The 17,496-nt window shown below is 62.7% G+C and overlaps 1 protein-coding gene across 2 annotated transcripts in view; it reads left to right on the forward strand.

The window, feature by feature from the left end:
- The first annotated feature begins 205 nt into the window (after nucleotides 1–205).
- The window catches only part of MYRF (myelin regulatory factor), a 30,847-nt gene continuing 13,556 nt past the window's right edge, over nucleotides 206–17,496 (forward strand). The window contains exons 1-5 of one of the 2 annotated variants that reach the window (XM_068555255.1): nucleotides 206–264; nucleotides 12,443–12,530; nucleotides 12,695–12,958; nucleotides 15,396–15,457; nucleotides 16,371–16,620. In XM_068555255.1, coding sequence (XP_068411356.1) covers nucleotides 219–264; nucleotides 12,443–12,530; nucleotides 12,695–12,958; nucleotides 15,396–15,457; nucleotides 16,371–16,620 — 710 coding nt within the window. In that variant the 5' untranslated portion in view covers nucleotides 206–218. Of the gene's footprint in view, nucleotides 265–3,089; nucleotides 3,109–12,442; nucleotides 12,531–12,694; nucleotides 12,959–15,395; nucleotides 15,458–16,370; nucleotides 16,621–17,496 lie in introns of those variants that run through there. The other variant, XM_068555256.1, reaches the window with a different exon arrangement.

Genomic DNA, 17,496 nt, shown 5'->3' on the forward strand with positions numbered 1-17,496 from the left:
CGGGCCGGCAGGGGGCGCTGCGCGCGGCGGGCGGGCGGGGCGCGTGGGGCGGGCAGGGGCCGGGCCAGTGCCGCGCGGGGGGCGAGCGCGGCGGCGGGCCGGGCGGGACCGCAGCCGGAGCCTAGCCGGGACTGTCGCGCGGGCCGCGCCGGCGATGCCGCGCCCCCGGGCCGGGCTGTAGCGGGGCCGGGGTGGAGTGTACGCGGGGCAGGCCGGACATGGAGGTGGTGGACGAGACGGAGGCGCTGCAGCGCTTCTTCGAAGGTGAGGGACCGCGGGCCGGCGGGGGCGGCGACCCTCTCGCGCTGGGAACCCGCAGCCGATCTCCCCGGGGGCTGGGACCCCCGACTGTGCTTTCATCAAGCTGGGACCCCCAACCCCCGCCCAGAACGCCTCCTCTGGGCTGGGGCCCTCCTCCGTCTCCTGGAGGTTACTACCCACCTCCGCTGAAGTTGGGCTCCCCACTCCGCGTACCCCAACACACAACTTCCTTGGAGCTGTATCCCCTTCTCTGCTCGGTCCTCCTTCATGCCTTCCAGGACCTGCAGTCCCCCCTAAATTCTGACACCTCCCACCCCCAGCGCACTTCCCGACGCCGGGACCCTCTACTGTGCTTCCCTGGGACCCCATCCAGGCTGGGGCCCCCAGCATGCTTTCTAGGATCTTCCATGCCTCATAGGCTGGCACCCCAGCATGCCTCCCAGAGACTGGGACCCCCGCCTAGAGACCCAGGCACCTTGTGTGCCTTTCAGGTTGGCACCCTACCCCCAGCCTGACTCCTACCCCCAGCGCCTCCCCACCAGTGCTTCCCTGAGACAGGGACCCCCTTCAAGACTGTCACCCACCTTCCACAAGGCTGCTCCCTCCCCCACGGCTGAACTTCCCCTTGAAGCAGCTATCTCTCCCCTACTTAGGGCTGGGAACCCCTCCCCAGCATTCCTCTGTGGGCTGGATTTCCCCACCTCCCACCCTGGAATACTCTCCTTGGTTCTGGAACCTTCTTGAAGTTGGCATCCCCCCGTTAGCCACCTCCGCACTCCGAGACCCTCCCAAAGCTGGGAACGGCATCCTGCCAGCTCTGTGTGGCTCCTCGGGGCTGTTTCGCTCACACCTGTCCCTGGAGCTATGCCTCCTCTGGCTGTGCCCCCATCCCAGGAGTGACCTCATCCCCTCACCTTGACCCTGATAGGACCCTCCCCAGGGCTGGGATCTACACACACCCTACAATATTTTCTTCTACCCTCTCCCTGCTCCTGGCCAGTGGTTTTGGGGGTCTGCTCCTACATCTCACCCACTCCCCTTTCCTGAGTAGTCTCTGCCCCTTGAGGCTGTCCCCCTCTTAGGTTCTGGGTTCAGGAGGGGTGAGACAGAGTGTGGGAGGGGGGTGCAGAGGTGCAGGCTGACATCTCCCAGCTTCTCAGACCCTCACTGGAACATCCAGCCAGACCCTCTGGGTGCTTTTGCGTCTCTCTCCGCCAACCTCGATAGCCCAGCCTCTGCCCCCACCCTCCCCCTAGTCCCGAAGTCCATATCCTGCACCTCAGTGCCTTCAGAACCCAAAACTCAATGATCCAGAACCTTCCATCAGTGTGAACCTGCCTGTGGCGAGGCGCGGGTGGCCCACGGGGCACACTGTGCTGCAGCTGTTGGGCCACAGGGCAGGGAATTAGGGTCCAAGTTTCAAGCCCAGCGCCCAGAGCCCTTTGGAGTCCCATGAGGGAGCAAGGAAGGCCTTTCTTTGACTTAGTTTCTCCCTGTCTGTGACTGCCGGGGGGGTGGGAGCCTTTGTCCACTCTGCTTGCTGAACAGTCCAGGTAAGGGCATCCCCAAGCCTCAGGCCTCCCCACTCCAGGATTCTGGACACCCCCAGAATCCAAGAAATCAGGTTTGGACTAGATGAAGTGGTTGATCCTCAGGTAGTTGGGCCACTTGAGGTTCCTAGGCGTTTCCCCGTCAGTCCCGGGGGCTCTTGTTCTCCCCAGATCCTGTTCATCCTTTAAGAGCCTTGAAGGGCCTTATGGGGGCTGGGGGCTCTGGGGAGGTAGGAAGGGGACACTAGTCCTTGCTTGGGGGCCACTATTTTGGGGGTGCCCGGAGCCCGCCGGACATCCCAGATGACTCACGGGCCCGGCCCCCTTGCTTCCTGCAGAAATCCCTGTGCCTCCTCCCCCAGGACCCTGGGCCTGGGCAGAGGGGTGGACCTGGCTGGCCCAGGCTCCCTGTCTCCTGAGCCAAACTTTCCCTCCTGGCCGTGGGCGGGGTGGGGGGTGGGGTGGGGCCTGACGCCACGGCTCAGCCATGCGGCCGGCCTGGCTTGGCCTGGCGGGGAGGCTGCTCTGCTCCCTCCAGAGAGATAAGAGCAGACTCAAGAATGTCTGTGGAGGGAGCCAGGGGCTGGAGAAGTGCTCCCAGAGCCTGAGATGGGGGGAAGGTGGGGCGGGCGCGGAGGGCTGGGGTCTCCGGGGCCACCTGGGGGGGAAGGCCTGGCCAGGAATCCGGTGGGCAGCGGCATGTGGGGGACGCAGTGGGGGTGTTAGGGCGCCCCTGGGCGGGGGCGCTGCTGAGTGTGCTCACGAGTGGAAGTGTGGAAGTGCAGCGGTGCTTTTGCGCACGTGGATGTATTTCCCAGGAGGAGGGAGGGGAAGCAATGCCTGCGTCGCCCTTGGGACTGGGGACACCTGAGCGCTCATCCTGGGTCCCGCTTGGCCTTGGTCACTCCCCAGGACAGTGGGTACGGCGGGCAGGGCCTGTGCTTTCAGCTCTGGACTTGGAGGTGGGAAAGGGCTTGGCTGAATGGGGCAGCGTGTGCCCAGGCGCCCCGTGTGACATGGCCCACTCTCCAGGCACACCAAGCATATGCCCTGGGTCCTGCCTGGTCCTGTGCGGTGGGCCCGGCTGTACCCTGCCTCAGGGTGGTGGGCTGGAGGCTAAGGCGCTTTGGGCCTCAGGTGGGAGGCTGGGACAGGGCGGCCCCCTCGAGGCTGGTACAGCCCGGCCCCCGTGACTGCCCTGCTAATCCCCTAGAGGGAGGCTACGGCCGCCCAGATCGGCGGGCACAGGGCCTGCAGAGAGGGGACCCTCCGGGCAGGATGCACTGGCTCCCAGCAGGTAACCGGGGCACAGTGGCAGGTGTTCTCCTCATCACCTTGACCGGCTGGGGCCTTGGACTCCCAGAGCTCGTCAGGGACAGGGCAAGGCAGCATCAGAGGATCCCCATAGGACTTTAGAGGTTCTGGTGCAGGCTCGGCCACTGAGAGCTGCATGACCCTGTGCAGAGCTCTCGCCCTCGCTGGGCCCCTTTTCCTCACCTGCAAGACAGGAGTGGGTGGCAGAGCAGGTCCTGATGATGCCCTCGGCTGAGCCTCGTCCTCCAGCCCTGGGGAAGAGGGACGTTTTAGAAGGGGGAGGGTGCTGGCCCCTGGCTCCGGGGGCACACGGGGCATAAGTGAGCAGCGATCAGCTCTCAGGAAGCCGGTGGATGTGGAGGAAGCGACTGAGGGGAGCTGGGCTGGAAGGGCCACCGAGAGGTTGGGGGACCTCCCTTGGCCTCTAGAGCCCCGCCAGGGCTGGAGCTGGGAGCCGGGTTTTCACTCCTTCCATACCTGATGGGTGCCTTGGCCTGGTGACTTTCTTTCTCTGGCCTCATGTCCCCTCCTGGGGTAGGCAGGTGGGCTGGACCAGAGCAGGGACTTCCAATGTGATTCTTTTTAGCCACCAAGCAAAGACAAACTCCTGGCCTCCGAATAGGACATACACACTGGACACGGGGCGGATGGGCTCCTCACAGACCCCAGACGCCAGATCCTGGTTTGAGAGCCACCCTTCCCCAGCTCTGGGATGTGGGAGGGGAGGGGTGGCATTGGCCCCCTTTCCCAGGGCCCAAGACTGCGGCTCTGAGAGAAGGGAGTTAGCCAGCGTGAGCCAGGGCTGACACCCAGGCCTCAGCACAGCCCTCTGCCACCAGGGCCTTGGGGGAGGGAGGGTGGCCTTCCTATGGGGATCAGCATCTCTGCCTCCAGAGGGCAGGAGGAGGCCCCAGGAGGAGACCACCTGACCACTTGTGGGAGAGGACGCCCACCCTGGGCAGGAATCTGGGGCTGAGGCGCAGTGTGTGATGGGGTGGCACTGTGCCTTGTGTCCGCCTGTCTGTCTGCCGTGCGACCAGGGAGTAGGCGGATGGGGGAGACCGCCGGACCCCTGACTCTCAAGGAGATGAGATGGGGTGCCTCTCGGGTCCACCCAGAGCCCCCCCGGAGGACTCCTGTCCCAGCCCCACCTCCCAAGGTCCTGACTCCAGCTGGAGGGGAAGTGGTAGCCAGGGGTCTGACTCATCGCCCTGTCCCCAACACGCAGCACAGGGCCACACGGGGTGGGAGGGGGGCAGGAAATGTTCCCAAGGAATGGAAGCAACAATGACTGTGTGAACAGAGGCGGGGTGGAGGGCGCACCCCAGGAAGCTGACTCTCTGTGAGGGCCTGGCTCGGTACAGGGGAGCGGAGCCGGCTGCTTCCAACCTGCTGGCCTCAGGGCCTCTCCTGAGTCTGGGGGTCTGGGCAGAGTACCCCTGGGGGTCCTAGGCAAAGCCAAGCAGGGTGTCTGGGGGAAAGACTGGCTGCTCTGGGCAGAACGGCCTCCTCCTGGGGGCCTGGCCCCCGCTCCCTGACTCCCGAGGGCCTACCGGACTGGGGGGCCCTGGCAGCAGAGGCCGCTGGGTAACAGCCTGGCAGGGCTGCTGATTGGCTGCTGCCCTTGGACTTTGCCCACTCGATAAGGACGGGGAGAAGAAATCATTAACTGAATTATTAACCAGGGATGGCCCCGCCCCACCCAGGCTGCCTGTCCTTTTTTCCCACCTTCTTTCTCCTCACGGCCCCCTCCTCTGGGCCTCAGTTTTCCTCACAGCCTGGGTGTGTGTATGGGGGGGCCTCCCCTCTCACCTCCATCTCCAGCCCCCGCTGCCACCGTGTTGGGCAGCCCCTCGGGTCTGTGTTGGTCATGTGCACTCCCTGGGGTGGGCTGAAGATCTGTCCCTAGCTCTGCCGCTTACCCACGGTCCTTCTCCTGGGCCTATCACTGCACCTCTTTGTGCCTCCATTTTCCCATCTGTAGAATGGGAATACAGTTGCAGTAAGAGTACCTGCCTCTCAGGGTTTCCGTGGGGGTTAGGTAAAAGGGGCTTGAGCAGGGCCTCGTGCAGTGCCTGGCACTGTTCCACTCTATGAATGTCAGCCTGGATTGTGATTATTCTCCCCTGGGAGGCTTACAACAGGTATTATGCTCCCCACTTGGAGGATTTATTGGTCCACGGGTAGGTCGGTGCCCCCAAGCTTGGGCTGGGGCCTGTGGCTGGCGCCGTGTGCCTTGGGAAAGCCCCTCACCCTCTCTGGGCTACTTATCCCAGGGATGAGCACACTCTATACTCAGGAGCTCTGCTCCATGACAGGTCTGGCCCTGCCTGGTCCTGATGCCGGCTCCAGCTGGGCCTGCCCCGCCCTCTACCCAAGAGATGCGGAACTTGGGCCTTGGGCAGGTGGCGGGGTGGGGGTGGGGGGGGAAGGGGCTTGACTGTCCTTTTTCTTTGCCTGCCACACCCAGGCCGGAGGTTTTCGCATGTGGTGTCTCCCGGGAGTCCTGGGCCTCCGTGGAAGTGCGGGTGTCCCCTCACTTCCGAGAGGGGGCTGCTGAGGCAGGAGGGGAAGGCAATGGGTCAGGCTCACTCAGGGCGGCCACGGCAGAGCTGGGCTGGGATGCCGGGTCTCCTGACCCGTCACAGTTGGGTGCTAGCTTGGAGTGGGGCGGGAGGGAGCCTCTCCTCCTTGCGTGCTGAGGGTCCTCACCCACCACTGATGGCTGCGCTGGGTGACTGCCGTCCAGCCCCTTGACCTCTCTGGGCCTCAGAGCCCTCACTCAGATGATCTAGGTTGTGTGACATAAGCAGTGAGACCCCAAGAGTGCCAAGGCCTGGAGTGGGAGGGAAGGAAGTTGGGTCCTGAGCCCCCACTGGCCTGGACTATGCACAGGGGGCTTCAGGGCTTCCTGGCCTCCCCCTGTCTCCAGGCTGCATCAGTGCGAAAGTTTTCCCTCCATCTGACCTAGATCCCTCCAGCCCCACCAATGCACAACCGCAGCCTCTGTCTCTGTGAGGAGCTTGGGGATCCTCCCTCACTCCCCTCTTCATCATCTCAGTCCCCTGTGCTCTCTTCTCCCCCCATGGTTCTCCCTCCTAGGGTCTGTGGCCTTGGCGGGGGCTGGGGGGTGGGGGGGAGTCCCCATCCCCTGCTTTGCTAACTTGGAGGGGGCTGCCTTTGGTGGTGGAGTTTGGGGTCTGTGACACCGAGTTCGCTCAGCTGGACTGGCTCCACCTAGAGCTGATGGGGAGGTGTGTTGGCCTGGGCCTGCCACTGGGTCAGCGAGCATTGGTAGGCACAAGTGTAGAAGTCTGTGAGGTGTGCTGAGATGTGAACATGCCTCAGGGCCTTTGCAGTGCCTCCCCACTGCCTGGAATGCGCTTCCCAGATGTCCATGTGGCTCACCTCCTTCGTATCTTTGCTCAGTAAAGCCCTCCCTGCTACCCTGTTTAGAATTGCAGCTCTTCCCCACCCTCCTAGCACCCCAACCCATCTCCCTGCTTTATTGTCTCCGTAGCATTTGTCACCTTCTAAAATGCTGTGGATTTTACCCATCTAGCTTGTCATCTGACTCTGCATCCAGAATGTCAGCTTCATGTAGGCAGTAGGTTTTGTCTGTTTACTGCTTTATCTCCAGAGCCTAGAGTTGTGCCTGATACATAGTAGATGCTCAGTAAATAATTGTGTGAAGGAATGAATGAGCACACTTGGAGCATGCTGGTATGTGCACATGTGTGTGTCAGTGTACGGGGGGTGTGCCTCCGTATATGCGTATGTTCGGATGTACACGATCATGTGCGTGCCAGTGGATACATGCCTGGGAGTGTGCCCTTGTGTATACACATGCCTGTGGGGCATGCTGGTGTATGAACACAGGTGGGCATGGGTAACCCTGGTAGAGACCTGCTCCCACCCCAAGCTGCAGGGTCTCTACTCTGCCTCTGTGGGGAGGGGCCTTCCCCAGCCTGCCTGGCCTGGTCCCTGTGGGAGAGGGCTGGGGCCCCCCAGAGCAAAGTGGAGATCCCTAGGGACCAATGTGGGTTCCCTAAGAAGAGGCCACAACTGCTGGGCCCGGCTCTGTTGGACCTGGCTTTGGGAGCATCTTTGGGCTGGAGTTCAGCCTTGTGTGGACCTGAGGACAGGGTGGCAGCTGTGTGGGGACTAGGGGAGGACATAGCTATAGCCCAGGGGTGGCTAAAGATTTCAGGTCCCCTGGAGGATCTGGGTCTCTGCAGACAGGAGGCAGAGCTCTACCGCATTTTTGGCAAGAAGTTGAGAGGGAACAAAGACAACCGTGGATCAGATTTAAGGACCTGATGGCAATGACTCCAGAGCTACATCCTTGTCATTCAGCCCCAAGCTAATTGGGGATTTGATGCAGAGATGCAAAGCTTAGCTTGCAGAATCAAGCATTTGGCCTGAAGGCATTTTGAGTGAGAAGGCTCTGGTCACAATTTGAAGCCTGAAGTAGTTGTCATGTTAATCATAGATCATATTAATAAAGATAGAAAGTCCAAACCAAGGGAGGTGAGAGCCCTCTGTGCCCTGTCCCAGTGTGAACTAGTTTGGTGCATGTTGATCAGCTCAGTCAATATTGGGAAATGAGCCACAGCACTGGGGGCCCTCTGTGACTGGGGTGATTGAGGAGGGACTGCCAGGGTAGGCAGGCAGTCACAGAAGGCTTACCCACTGGAGAGGGGATGGCTAGAGCCAAATCCTGGAGGCTGGACTGTGCCATGCGTGTGCCAGAATAACATCATGGCACAGGTTGTGCCTGGGCAGGAAAGGAGATGGGAGTCCCAAGAGAGATGGCAACAGAGCAATTTGAGGAATGGCCTTCTAGGGGCGAGGAGCTTTCCCACCATCTCACTGAAGACTCACGACCACCCCGTGATGCAGGGATCTCCTTCACTTGAGAGAGGAGGGAACTGAGGCACAGGGAGGTCAGGTCACTTGCCGAGGGTCACGCAGCAATGAAGGGGGACCCGCGTTAGCAACCAGGCCTCTGACCCCAGGGGTCCCTTAGGGCATTATGGGGATGCCAAGGTGGGCAGTCCCCTGACCACTGCTACCCTGGCCCAGCCATTGCCTGGAGGCAGGATGCCCCTCTGATTCAGATGGCTGGAGTGGACACTCAACAGCAGGGGGACAGACCTGTGTCCTGTCAGCCCCAGGTTCAGATCAGCTAGGCCTGGCCGGCATCCTTAGGCCATGGCCTGCCCTGCCCACGGCCACGTGGCCGACGGGATTTCCGCCATGTTTGGGGCATGAATTGACAAGTGCCCCATTGACGGTTGAGGGGGAGGGTGTGGGCAGGGCACAAGCCTCCCACTGTGCCGGGTCCCCACCCTCCCCCGTTCCCCGGGACAATGGCCGAGACTCAGCCAGTGGCCACAGCTGGTGGGGGGGGGGGTGGGCATGAGCACGAGGGGGCAGGAAGGGAAGGGTCCAGGGTGGAGGACCACCTGGGCCCCCATCCGCCCTCATCCCGCACCTGGTTTGTGTCCCCTCGGTTCCTCTTCTGCCTAGCTGGGTGGCCCTAAAGGGAGGAGGAGAGAGGAGGGGAGGGGCTTCCTTCCCACAGCCCCGATTCCCGCCTGCCTGGGAAGGAGCAGTGTCTGGCTCCTGTTAAAAGCAGGTAATAAAGGGCCTAATTAATGAGGAGCAGCTGGGGTGCATAGCTCAGCAGGGCAGGGGCGGTGCCTGGAGGGGCCCTGTCTAGCCCTGGACCCTGACCACGGCATGGCCGGGCGGAGGTGCCCAGACTCAGGCAGGCCTGGTCCCAGTGCCCCGCTTGCCACTTTGCTCATTCATGCCGTGAACATTTATCGTGTGCCTGCGGCATGCTTAGATGCTTACACCGCTGAGAGACAAAACGGGGCAGGACTCACAGCCCCGCTGCCACACCTCTAAGCTATGGGAAAGGCGTTTATCCTTTCTGAGCCGCAGTTTCCTCATCTGTGAAACAGGGAACAAGAAAACCACCTACGCCGTAGGGTTGTTATGGGAATTAAATATGAGCCATATACCGTGTGTGGCATGGGGCTGAGCAGAGTGACCGCTCGGTGAGTGTGTGCTATGGGCAGTGGGTGGGCAGAGGACTGATTCTTCCCCCAAGGTGTGTGCTGGGCAGGAGAGCAAAGAGCCTGATGAGAAAGTAGAAAGGAGGCCGCTCAGGAGAATGGGAGAGTCAGACACGGTCTCTCGGAGGAACTTACATTTAAGCCAAAACCGAAAGAGTCACGAGGAATGGGAACAGCATGTGCAAAGGCCCTGATGTGCAAGGGGGTGTTTGTCCCAGGATGGAGTGAGGCGGGGGCTGGACTGTGGAGAGTTGCAGGGAGGGGCACTGGGGCAGGAGCGGCCATGGGGGCAGGCAGGGGGTCGACCACGTCAGGCCTTGGACGGACGAGGGTTCTGGTTATCCCGAGCAATGGGAAGTTGAAGGGTCTGGGGAGAGGGAGGGCAGGGATGCTGGTCTGTGACCTGGTGGTGCCACCTTCAGGCTGTGGGACCTTGGGCAGCCTCCCCACCTCGCAGGGAGGTCCTGAGGATCAGCATGAGACACTCTTAGCTTCCTGCCTGACGGGTATCTGCTGCTGCTCAACGGTGTTCCAGGATGTTCCGGGGTTCTTTGGGGAGCAGTGGGGGAGGGGGCCCTGCCTTTCTCCTGGGTTCCTGGGGGCTCTGCCCCAGCCTCAGGAGTCCCTGGGCTCCTGCAAGTCCCCACTCCCCCCTGTCCTGCTGGAACGTTGGGTTAGAGATCTCCAGTGTGGTTCATGGGATAGGCGGGGGGCATCTCCTGGGTGGCTGGACCCTTTGGGACAGGCGGTGAGGACTCCCCGAGAAAGAGGAGGTGTGGGGTCAGTGTTCCTCAGGAGGCCCACCAACCCCCCAAACCTCATATTTCTCTCCCACCCATTGGCCCACCCCCACCCTGCCCCAGTGGCTCCCCCCTCCCTCCTCCATCCTCCCGTCCGCCCGGCCCCTGGCACCGAGGGTCTCTCCTCCCCCCAACCACATCTGGTTCTCGTTAGGGGTCTCCCAAGATGCCTCTGTCTGAGGCACCCCCCATCCCGGGGGAGGTGGGCAGGAGGATTAGGGGTGATTAGGAGTGCTCCTGGCCAGGGGAGGAGGAGGAGGGGAGGAGGGGGCCTGGCCTGTTATAAATAGCAGCACCATGACTCTATCACCCCATCATTCACTGTGGATTCCAAGTTCAGTCTCAAAAACCTGCAGCTTCAGCAGCCAAGGTGGGAGTGACGCTCCAGTACCCCCTCCCTCCCCGTCTCCTATGCCTGATCCTCCCTCAGGACCACCCCCTCCCCCTCATCCAGTGGGGCAGCCCAGGATGGCTGGGAAGCCTCAGCGACCACCAACTACACTTTCCCTCTTGGAGTCAGGCCCCCGCACTTGAGTTTGGCTTCTCCTTGCTGTGTTGCCTTGGGAAAGAGACTTGACTTCTCTGAACAAAGGGGGTGATGCTAATAACAAACACCAAGTCTGCAGGGGCGACTGGGAGGTAAACCTGTAAAGCACTTCGGATAGCGCTGGGGCCCGGCACGCACTCAGTCAGTGTGAGCCACTGTCATCGTCACCATTATAGATTGGGAGAATTATGTCACAGGAAGAGCCTGCAGGATGCCTTACGTATAATAAACTCCTATGATTATTAATGTACTTGGCTCTGAAAGTGCCTGGCACACAGCAGGCGCTCAATAAAATGGGACCTTCGGTTAACAGGGAAGGACGGGGTGGGGGTCCTAGAACCTTGGCATGCAGCCTGGTCATTCCCAGCTTGAGAAGCTCCCCTTGCCCTGGGCGGCCATTGGCGGTGCTTGGTGGGTGTCCCTTGTTCCTGGCTGGGTGAGTCCAGTGTGGGGGCCAGCAGGAGGGCCTGTCCCAGGCAGCGCGTGACTCCTAGGAGGGCTTAGCCACTCATTAATCACCTAAGCGGGGCTCAGCATTCTTGAAATGCCGGCCAGGGCCAGGGAGGGGCCTGGGCTGGGGGTTCCTGGGGACCCCAGGGCTCTGGGGAGTGGGGACAGCCACTCTGTTTGCTGAGCACCCACTGTGTTCCGGGCACTTTATATACCTTAACTTGTTTCATCCTCAGAACAACCCTGTAAAGCGTTAGCTGTTCATGTCCCCATTTTACTGAGGCGACTGAGGCTCAGAGAGGGTATGTGACCTGCCCAAGGTCACACAGCAGGGAGTAGGTGAGCTAGGATTTATTACTGGACCTGAGCTCTGTTCCCAGGGTTCACCAGGGGAGGGGGCGTGAGGCGCAGACCCCAGACTCAAGGCCTAGGGGCCTGTGGGAGGGGCGCCTCCTGCCTCAGTGGGGCCGGCCAGCCCAGGTCAGCAGTGTGGGTGGGGCCGTCCTCCATTATCGGAGTTGACGCATCTCCCACGTCAGCCCCCTTATCGCCCAGCACTCCAGCTCCCCCTGCAAGGTGACCCCGGGAGGGGAAAGGCCAGCGCCTCCCCCTCTCCTTCGCTGCTGATGCCCAAGAGAACTTGGCTGCCTTTTCTGTGAGTCCCTCCCGTTGGTGGGGCTGGGGCTAGCGGGGAGGGCCCAGGAGAGGTCAGGCAGAGGAGCAGCGCTCAGGCCACCATTGTCCCCCGCCGAACCTCTCTGGGGCTGTTTCCTCCTCTGGGCTCAGCCCTCGATACGGGGGTGATGGGCATACGCAGTGAGGGTGGGCTGGGCACTCCTGACTCCGACCCCTGCTCCCTCTCCACCTGCAGCTGGGGCCCGGGGTTCAGGAGTCTCCCCCAGCCCCATGGGCCCCCCAGGATGTGTGGCCCAGCCCGGCCAGGCCTCCTGCTCCCGGCTGCCCGCAGCTGGGCCATCTGGAACCGCCTCCTGGAGGACAGGGCAGGACAGAGTCAGTGAGTCTGGGTCTGAGTCAGTGAGGGGGGTGGTATCCGCTGGGCACCCAGCTAAATAAAGCGCCTCGTTTGCTCCTCACAGCACCCCGTAAGACGGGGACACGGTTACCCCATTTTATAGACAAGACGAAGGGACTTGCTCAAGTCACGAAGCTGGAAAGGAGAATGGAGGGGCAGGAAGCAGCCGGTCTGTCCAGACCTGCACTCTAGGCCCCGCCCCTCCCTGCAGAGCCCAGGTGGCCTTGTGGACTGAGGGCAGCAGCACCAATACCTCCTGGAGGGGTGTCAGGTGGGGGACGATGAGGGATACACAGATGGGGAGGGCCCAGCCTGGGGAGAGTTGGCGGGCTGGGCCCAGAGGCCTAGGAGTCTCGGGGAGCCAATCTCTCCCCTCTCTCACGTCCACCCCTCCCCGACAGGCCACGACATCAACGGCGCCCTGGAGCCCTCCAACATAGACACCAGCATCCTGGAGGAGTACATCAGCAAGGAGGACGCCTCTGACCTGTGAGTGGCCCCCGCGGCACCCCAGCCCCTTTGGCCTCCACCTGGGAGGGGTGACGTGGCCCCGCCTCTGCAAGCTGCTCCTTTCCCAACCACTGAGCCGCCCTGCGGGTGGGAGCCCCGGGGGTGGGGCCCGGCTGGCGCTGAGCTTCCGCCCTTCTCCGCAGCTGCTTCCCTGACATCTCTGCTCCAGCCAGTGTGGCCTCCTACCCCCATGGGCAGCCAGCGATCCCCGGCTCCAGCGGGGTCCACCACCTGAGCCCCCCCGGGGGCGGACCCTCCCCGGGTCGCCATGGCCCCCTCCCACCCCCGAACTACAGCGCCCCGCTCAACTGCAACAACAACAACGGCATGGGTGCTGCTCCCAAGCCCTTCCTGGGGGGCTCTGGGCCCCCCATCAAGGCAGAGCCCAAGGCTCCCTATGCCCCCAGGTGAGTGAGGGCAGTGGGGTGGGGTAAGATGCAGAGGCCCAGGCGCAGGCCGCCTGTGGGACCAGTGACTGGGGGCCTGGGAGGTGCCAGCCAAGGCTGGGCGGTGGGGATCGGGCTGCCCTGTGGGTAGGTAAGGTGGCTGGGGGACCAGGGCCAGGCTGAGGAGGCGCTCACGGCTTTGTGCTGAGGCAGTGGACAGCCACGGAGGGTTCTGAGCAGGCGAGTGATGAGGGCTGACCTAAGTGCTAGAAAAATCTCCATCCCCGAGAGCTGTGTGGAGAGTGGCGGGGAGGGAGGGAGACTGGAGGCAGAACTGTTTACGCTCAGGGGAGCACCTCTGCACGCCTGCAGGCACCCGGGGCACCCAAACCCCTCCCTGCACCAGGCCTACCCAGTCACTCGTGCATTTATAGCTGCCGTTTCCCGCGGCCTCAGGGAGTTGGCCGATGGCACAGGTGCGGGACCTGAAGTTGGTGCAGATGTGGGGACCCTACCCAAACCGGCCCCCCAGGTCCTCCCCAGCTCCTCTCCAAGGAGCCCACGTCAGCGCCTGACCCAAGGGCTCAGCCTGGGCCCGGCTGTGACCCAGGGTTCCAGGTGGCCACCAGCCCAGCCAGACCGCAGGGCAGTCCGCAGGCACATGCTCGCGGGGAGAGGCAGGGAGCGTGGGTCTGCTCGGCTCTGCAGAGGGGCTCGGAGAAAGTTCTGGGCTCCCCAGGCTCGGGCAGGGGGCAGGCGACCCTATCTCTGGGTGGAAGGATGACAGGGTGCTGGGAGCACAGCGCCGGCCAGGCAGCCTGCCTCCGTCGCCAGCTCCACCATTTCCGGCCTTCTGGGTGCTAACCCGTAACCTCGGCACCCCGGCTGTGAACGGAGCCCCGAATGCTTCCGCCCCCGCGTGACTGGGGAAGTCAGGGGAGGAAACCCAGAGGAAGTACTGGGGGGACAGTGGCTGTGTCTTGACTTACAGGGGGAGGGCCGTGGAGGGGAGCTGGGGTGCCAGGCAGGGGTGAGCCATTGCTGCAGGGCAGCTGGCTGCTTGAGGCGCAGAGGCTGTCCCTAAGCCACAGGCCCCGAAGGGCAGGGAGGGAAGGGAACTGACACATAATAAGCACCTGCTGGGCGCCCGCTGCTGTTCTCCATGCCTCTGCGAGAGCTCATCGACCGTCCCCAGTAACCAGCTCCTGGGGGACCCCAAAACCAGCCAGCCTGTGAGTAAAGCCCCACCTCCCTCACAGCAGGATTCGGTGGCACACTGGGGCCATTTCCTAGAGAGAGAAAGCGCTTGTCCAGAACCACTCAGACACGCTGTGGCCCCCGGGCCGCTCCAGGGCCACTGCCCCCACCCATGCCAGGCCCTGTTCTAGGTGGTAAACAAGGCAGGCACATCCCTCCTGTAGTGGCTGCTGCGGTCTAGTGGGGGAGGGAGTGACTAATCAATAAATCAGCAAATCGAGGACTCGTGAGCTCAGTGAGGAGTTATGAGGAAGAACACAAGGTCCTATGGATTCGGCACATTTGATAGGGGCCAGAGGGTGAGAAGGACCTTTACACAAGGCCGCTGCCAGGGCAGCGCAGGGAGTGGGGGGAGATGATGGACCCGGAGCTGGAGAGGCCCCGGTCAGCACGCTGGGCGCAGCAAGGACCGAATCCCCATCACTTTTTCCTGTCATCTTCACACGGCCTGCAGGGTTTGGGTGAGGGGTGGCTTGTCCAGGGGAGCTGGGGGACCCTGCAAGCAGGCCAGGGCTGTGTCCACAACAGCTGGGCCGCCTCAGAAGCTGCCTGGGCATGACGGTGGGCAGCCTTTCCAGATGTGGGGACCAGGATGGCCAAAGAGTCAGATCCCTCAGAGAGTGACCGCAGCCGCCCCCTCTGGGCGGACTCAGGGTTCACGCAGGACGTGTTGACCTCTCAGAGCTGAGTTTGTTCTTTTGCCCGAACCACTGATAAAACAAAACCTGCAAGCAAAAAATAAGTGCAGGCCTGGCGAGCTGGCTCCCTGCCCAGCCTACACCTGCCTGTGGCAGGGCAGCCCCCCTGGTGACCCACTGAAGTTTCCCAGGCCCGGCCCCTAGAGTTTCCAGGAAGTGGGACTTCAGTGGGTGCAGGAAGGAAAGAGCTGGCCTGGCCCTTCGGTCTGCAGAGGGAGTCCTTGAATCCCTGTGCCATCATCAGGGACACAGGTGACAGGCTCCCAAGTGCCCTGTAGGTCTGAGGGGATGCTGGGCCAGAGCCCAAGGCCTGCACCCACAACTGGGCCCTGCCAGGCACCCCAAGGTAGCTGGTACAGAGAAATGCCCATAACGGGGGCTGTGAAGAAACCTCGAAGACTCCAGCCCCTGGGTCTCCGGGACCCTGCCCCACAGAAGAGCTGCCCGGCTGGAAGGCAGGGGCTCGGCTGCCCACCCAACCACCCTTTCCTCTTGCTCCACAGCACGCTGCCAGACTCCCCCCCAGACTCTGGCTCCGAGGCCTACTCCCCCCAGCAGGTGAATGGTGAGTCCAGCGGGCACCGCCCTCCCCCTCTGGGGTTTGGGCAAGTGGCTGGGGCGGCCTTATCGGGAGGGAGGGAGCAAGCAAGGGAGGGAGGGGGCCAGCGGCCGCCTAACAGGCCCAGATTATCGCTGGTCAAATACTCCCTGGCGCTGGCTATTGTTTCCCCATGGGCGGGTGGGGAGCCTGGCCCTGCCTCTGAGCAAGTGTCCCTGCCGGTGATGCCACCCGCCTGCCCGCCTGCGCCATCATGGACGCGCCCTTCGGCGGTAAGTGGACGGCTGGGGGAGGCTGGGTGCAGCCTGGACACAGGCCTGGCTGCCGCCGGGCCCACCTCACCTTGGGAGGTGCTCAGGGGTGCAGTGGCCCCCAGGTGGCCAAGAGCAGAGGGCTCACGGGCAGCCGTCTCCCCACAGCCCAGAGAGGGGTCAAGAGTTCTGTTTATCTTACCAAAAACATCTCTGGAATGCCTCCTGGGGAACAAAGGGAGCTGGGGCCTCCCCCCTCAGGCTGGGGGGCTGGCCCCTGGGGCCAGCCGGAGGGAGGAGGGCCCCCCGCAGGACAGCGCTGGGGGTCCCCGGAGACTCGTTCCTGAGGTTCAGAGGAGGAGCAGGCCTGAGAGGGGCTGGGGGAGAACCTTGGGATGCGGGACCTCCCCAGGGAGCCGGGCCTGGCCCGGCCCGGGGGAAGGAGCTGGCTCGGATGGGGTGAAAGGCTGCCCACCCCCTGGGCAGGGTCTGGCCTCCCCACCTGGGCCTGTAGTGGCCAGCCTCTAGGCTGCCCAGCCTCCTCCCACGTGGGATCGGCGGGAGGGCAGCCCCCAGGCTGGGCTCAGGAGGGGGCGGGTATCAGGAGACCCTGCCCGGGGAGAGCTGGTGCCGGGAAACCTGATGGCCACCCCGCATCTCTCCCACAGACCCCCATCTCCTGCGCACCCTAACCCCTGAGAGCCTTTGCCACGTGGGGGTGCCCTCCCGCCCGGAGCATCCCCCCCCGCCGCCCCCGCCTCACTACCCCGTCCTGCAGCGGGATCTGTACATGAAGGCTGAGCCTCCGATGCCCCCCTACGCTGCCATGGGGCAGGGGCTGGTGCCCACCGATCTCCACCATACCCAGCAGTCCCAGATGCTGCACCAGCTGCTGCAGCAACACGGAGCCGGAGCCGAGTAAGAGTCGGGCAGCCTCCCCCGGGGTGGGGGGCGGGGAGATGGGCTGGTGGGGGCCGGGTGGGGGATGCTCAGGGCAGCAGCAGGTAGGGTAGAGATGGAGGTAGGGGCGGGGATGAACCCAGGAAGGATCGAAGGCTCTGACCCCAGAGGTGGGGGTCAGTGTTATGTATACGTATGTGCGAGCAATGCATCGGGCACTCACAGCCAAGGCCAAGTGCTCCCAAGTACCTTATTTGACGGGCACGGCCACCCCCATTGCCCAGATAGGTAAACTGAGGCTTGGGGGGTGGGATGCTTGCCCTACGGAGGTAGGAGGGAGCTGAGCCAGGACTTGAACCTGGGACTGTGCTCTTACCCAGACACCAGTGACTTTCCAGTCGCCATGGAGTCCTCGGGTTTCTGAGGAGGTTCTAGGCATAGACCCAAGCTTCCTGCTCTGACTCCAACACGTAGAATTGTCTTTTTATCTGTTTTGCACATTGAGATGTTGTGAAAGATCTCATTCAAGGAAAGATTCCACTGGCAAAGCTTTTTGTAAACCAGAAGGGGAAGGGGTGCTGTGTAGCCCCCAAATCGTCAGCCCCCTTCCCAGGAAACTCTGTTTCCCAGCCTTCGTGGCCCAGGCCCTCCGTGGCTTGTTTCTAACCATGGAGGCTGCTCTCCAAAGAGCCGTCTCTATAAAGAGTGACCCTGAGAATGACACCACAGGGAAGGGACAGACTCACTCGTTCATTCCACGAATGATTCTGAGCACTTTGTGTGCCAGGCCAGTTGCTGGGCGTGATGGGGACGTACAGACAAGCCAGGTGTGGGTCCTGCCCTCCTGGATTCCACAGTCTGGGGGGTGGGGAGGAGGGACAGAAACAGAATGAT

The sequence above is a fragment of the Eschrichtius robustus genome, chromosome 11 (genome assembly GCF_028021215.1).
Source record: "Eschrichtius robustus isolate mEscRob2 chromosome 11, mEscRob2.pri, whole genome shotgun sequence".
Classification (NCBI taxonomy): domain Eukaryota; kingdom Metazoa; phylum Chordata; class Mammalia; order Artiodactyla; family Eschrichtiidae; genus Eschrichtius; species Eschrichtius robustus.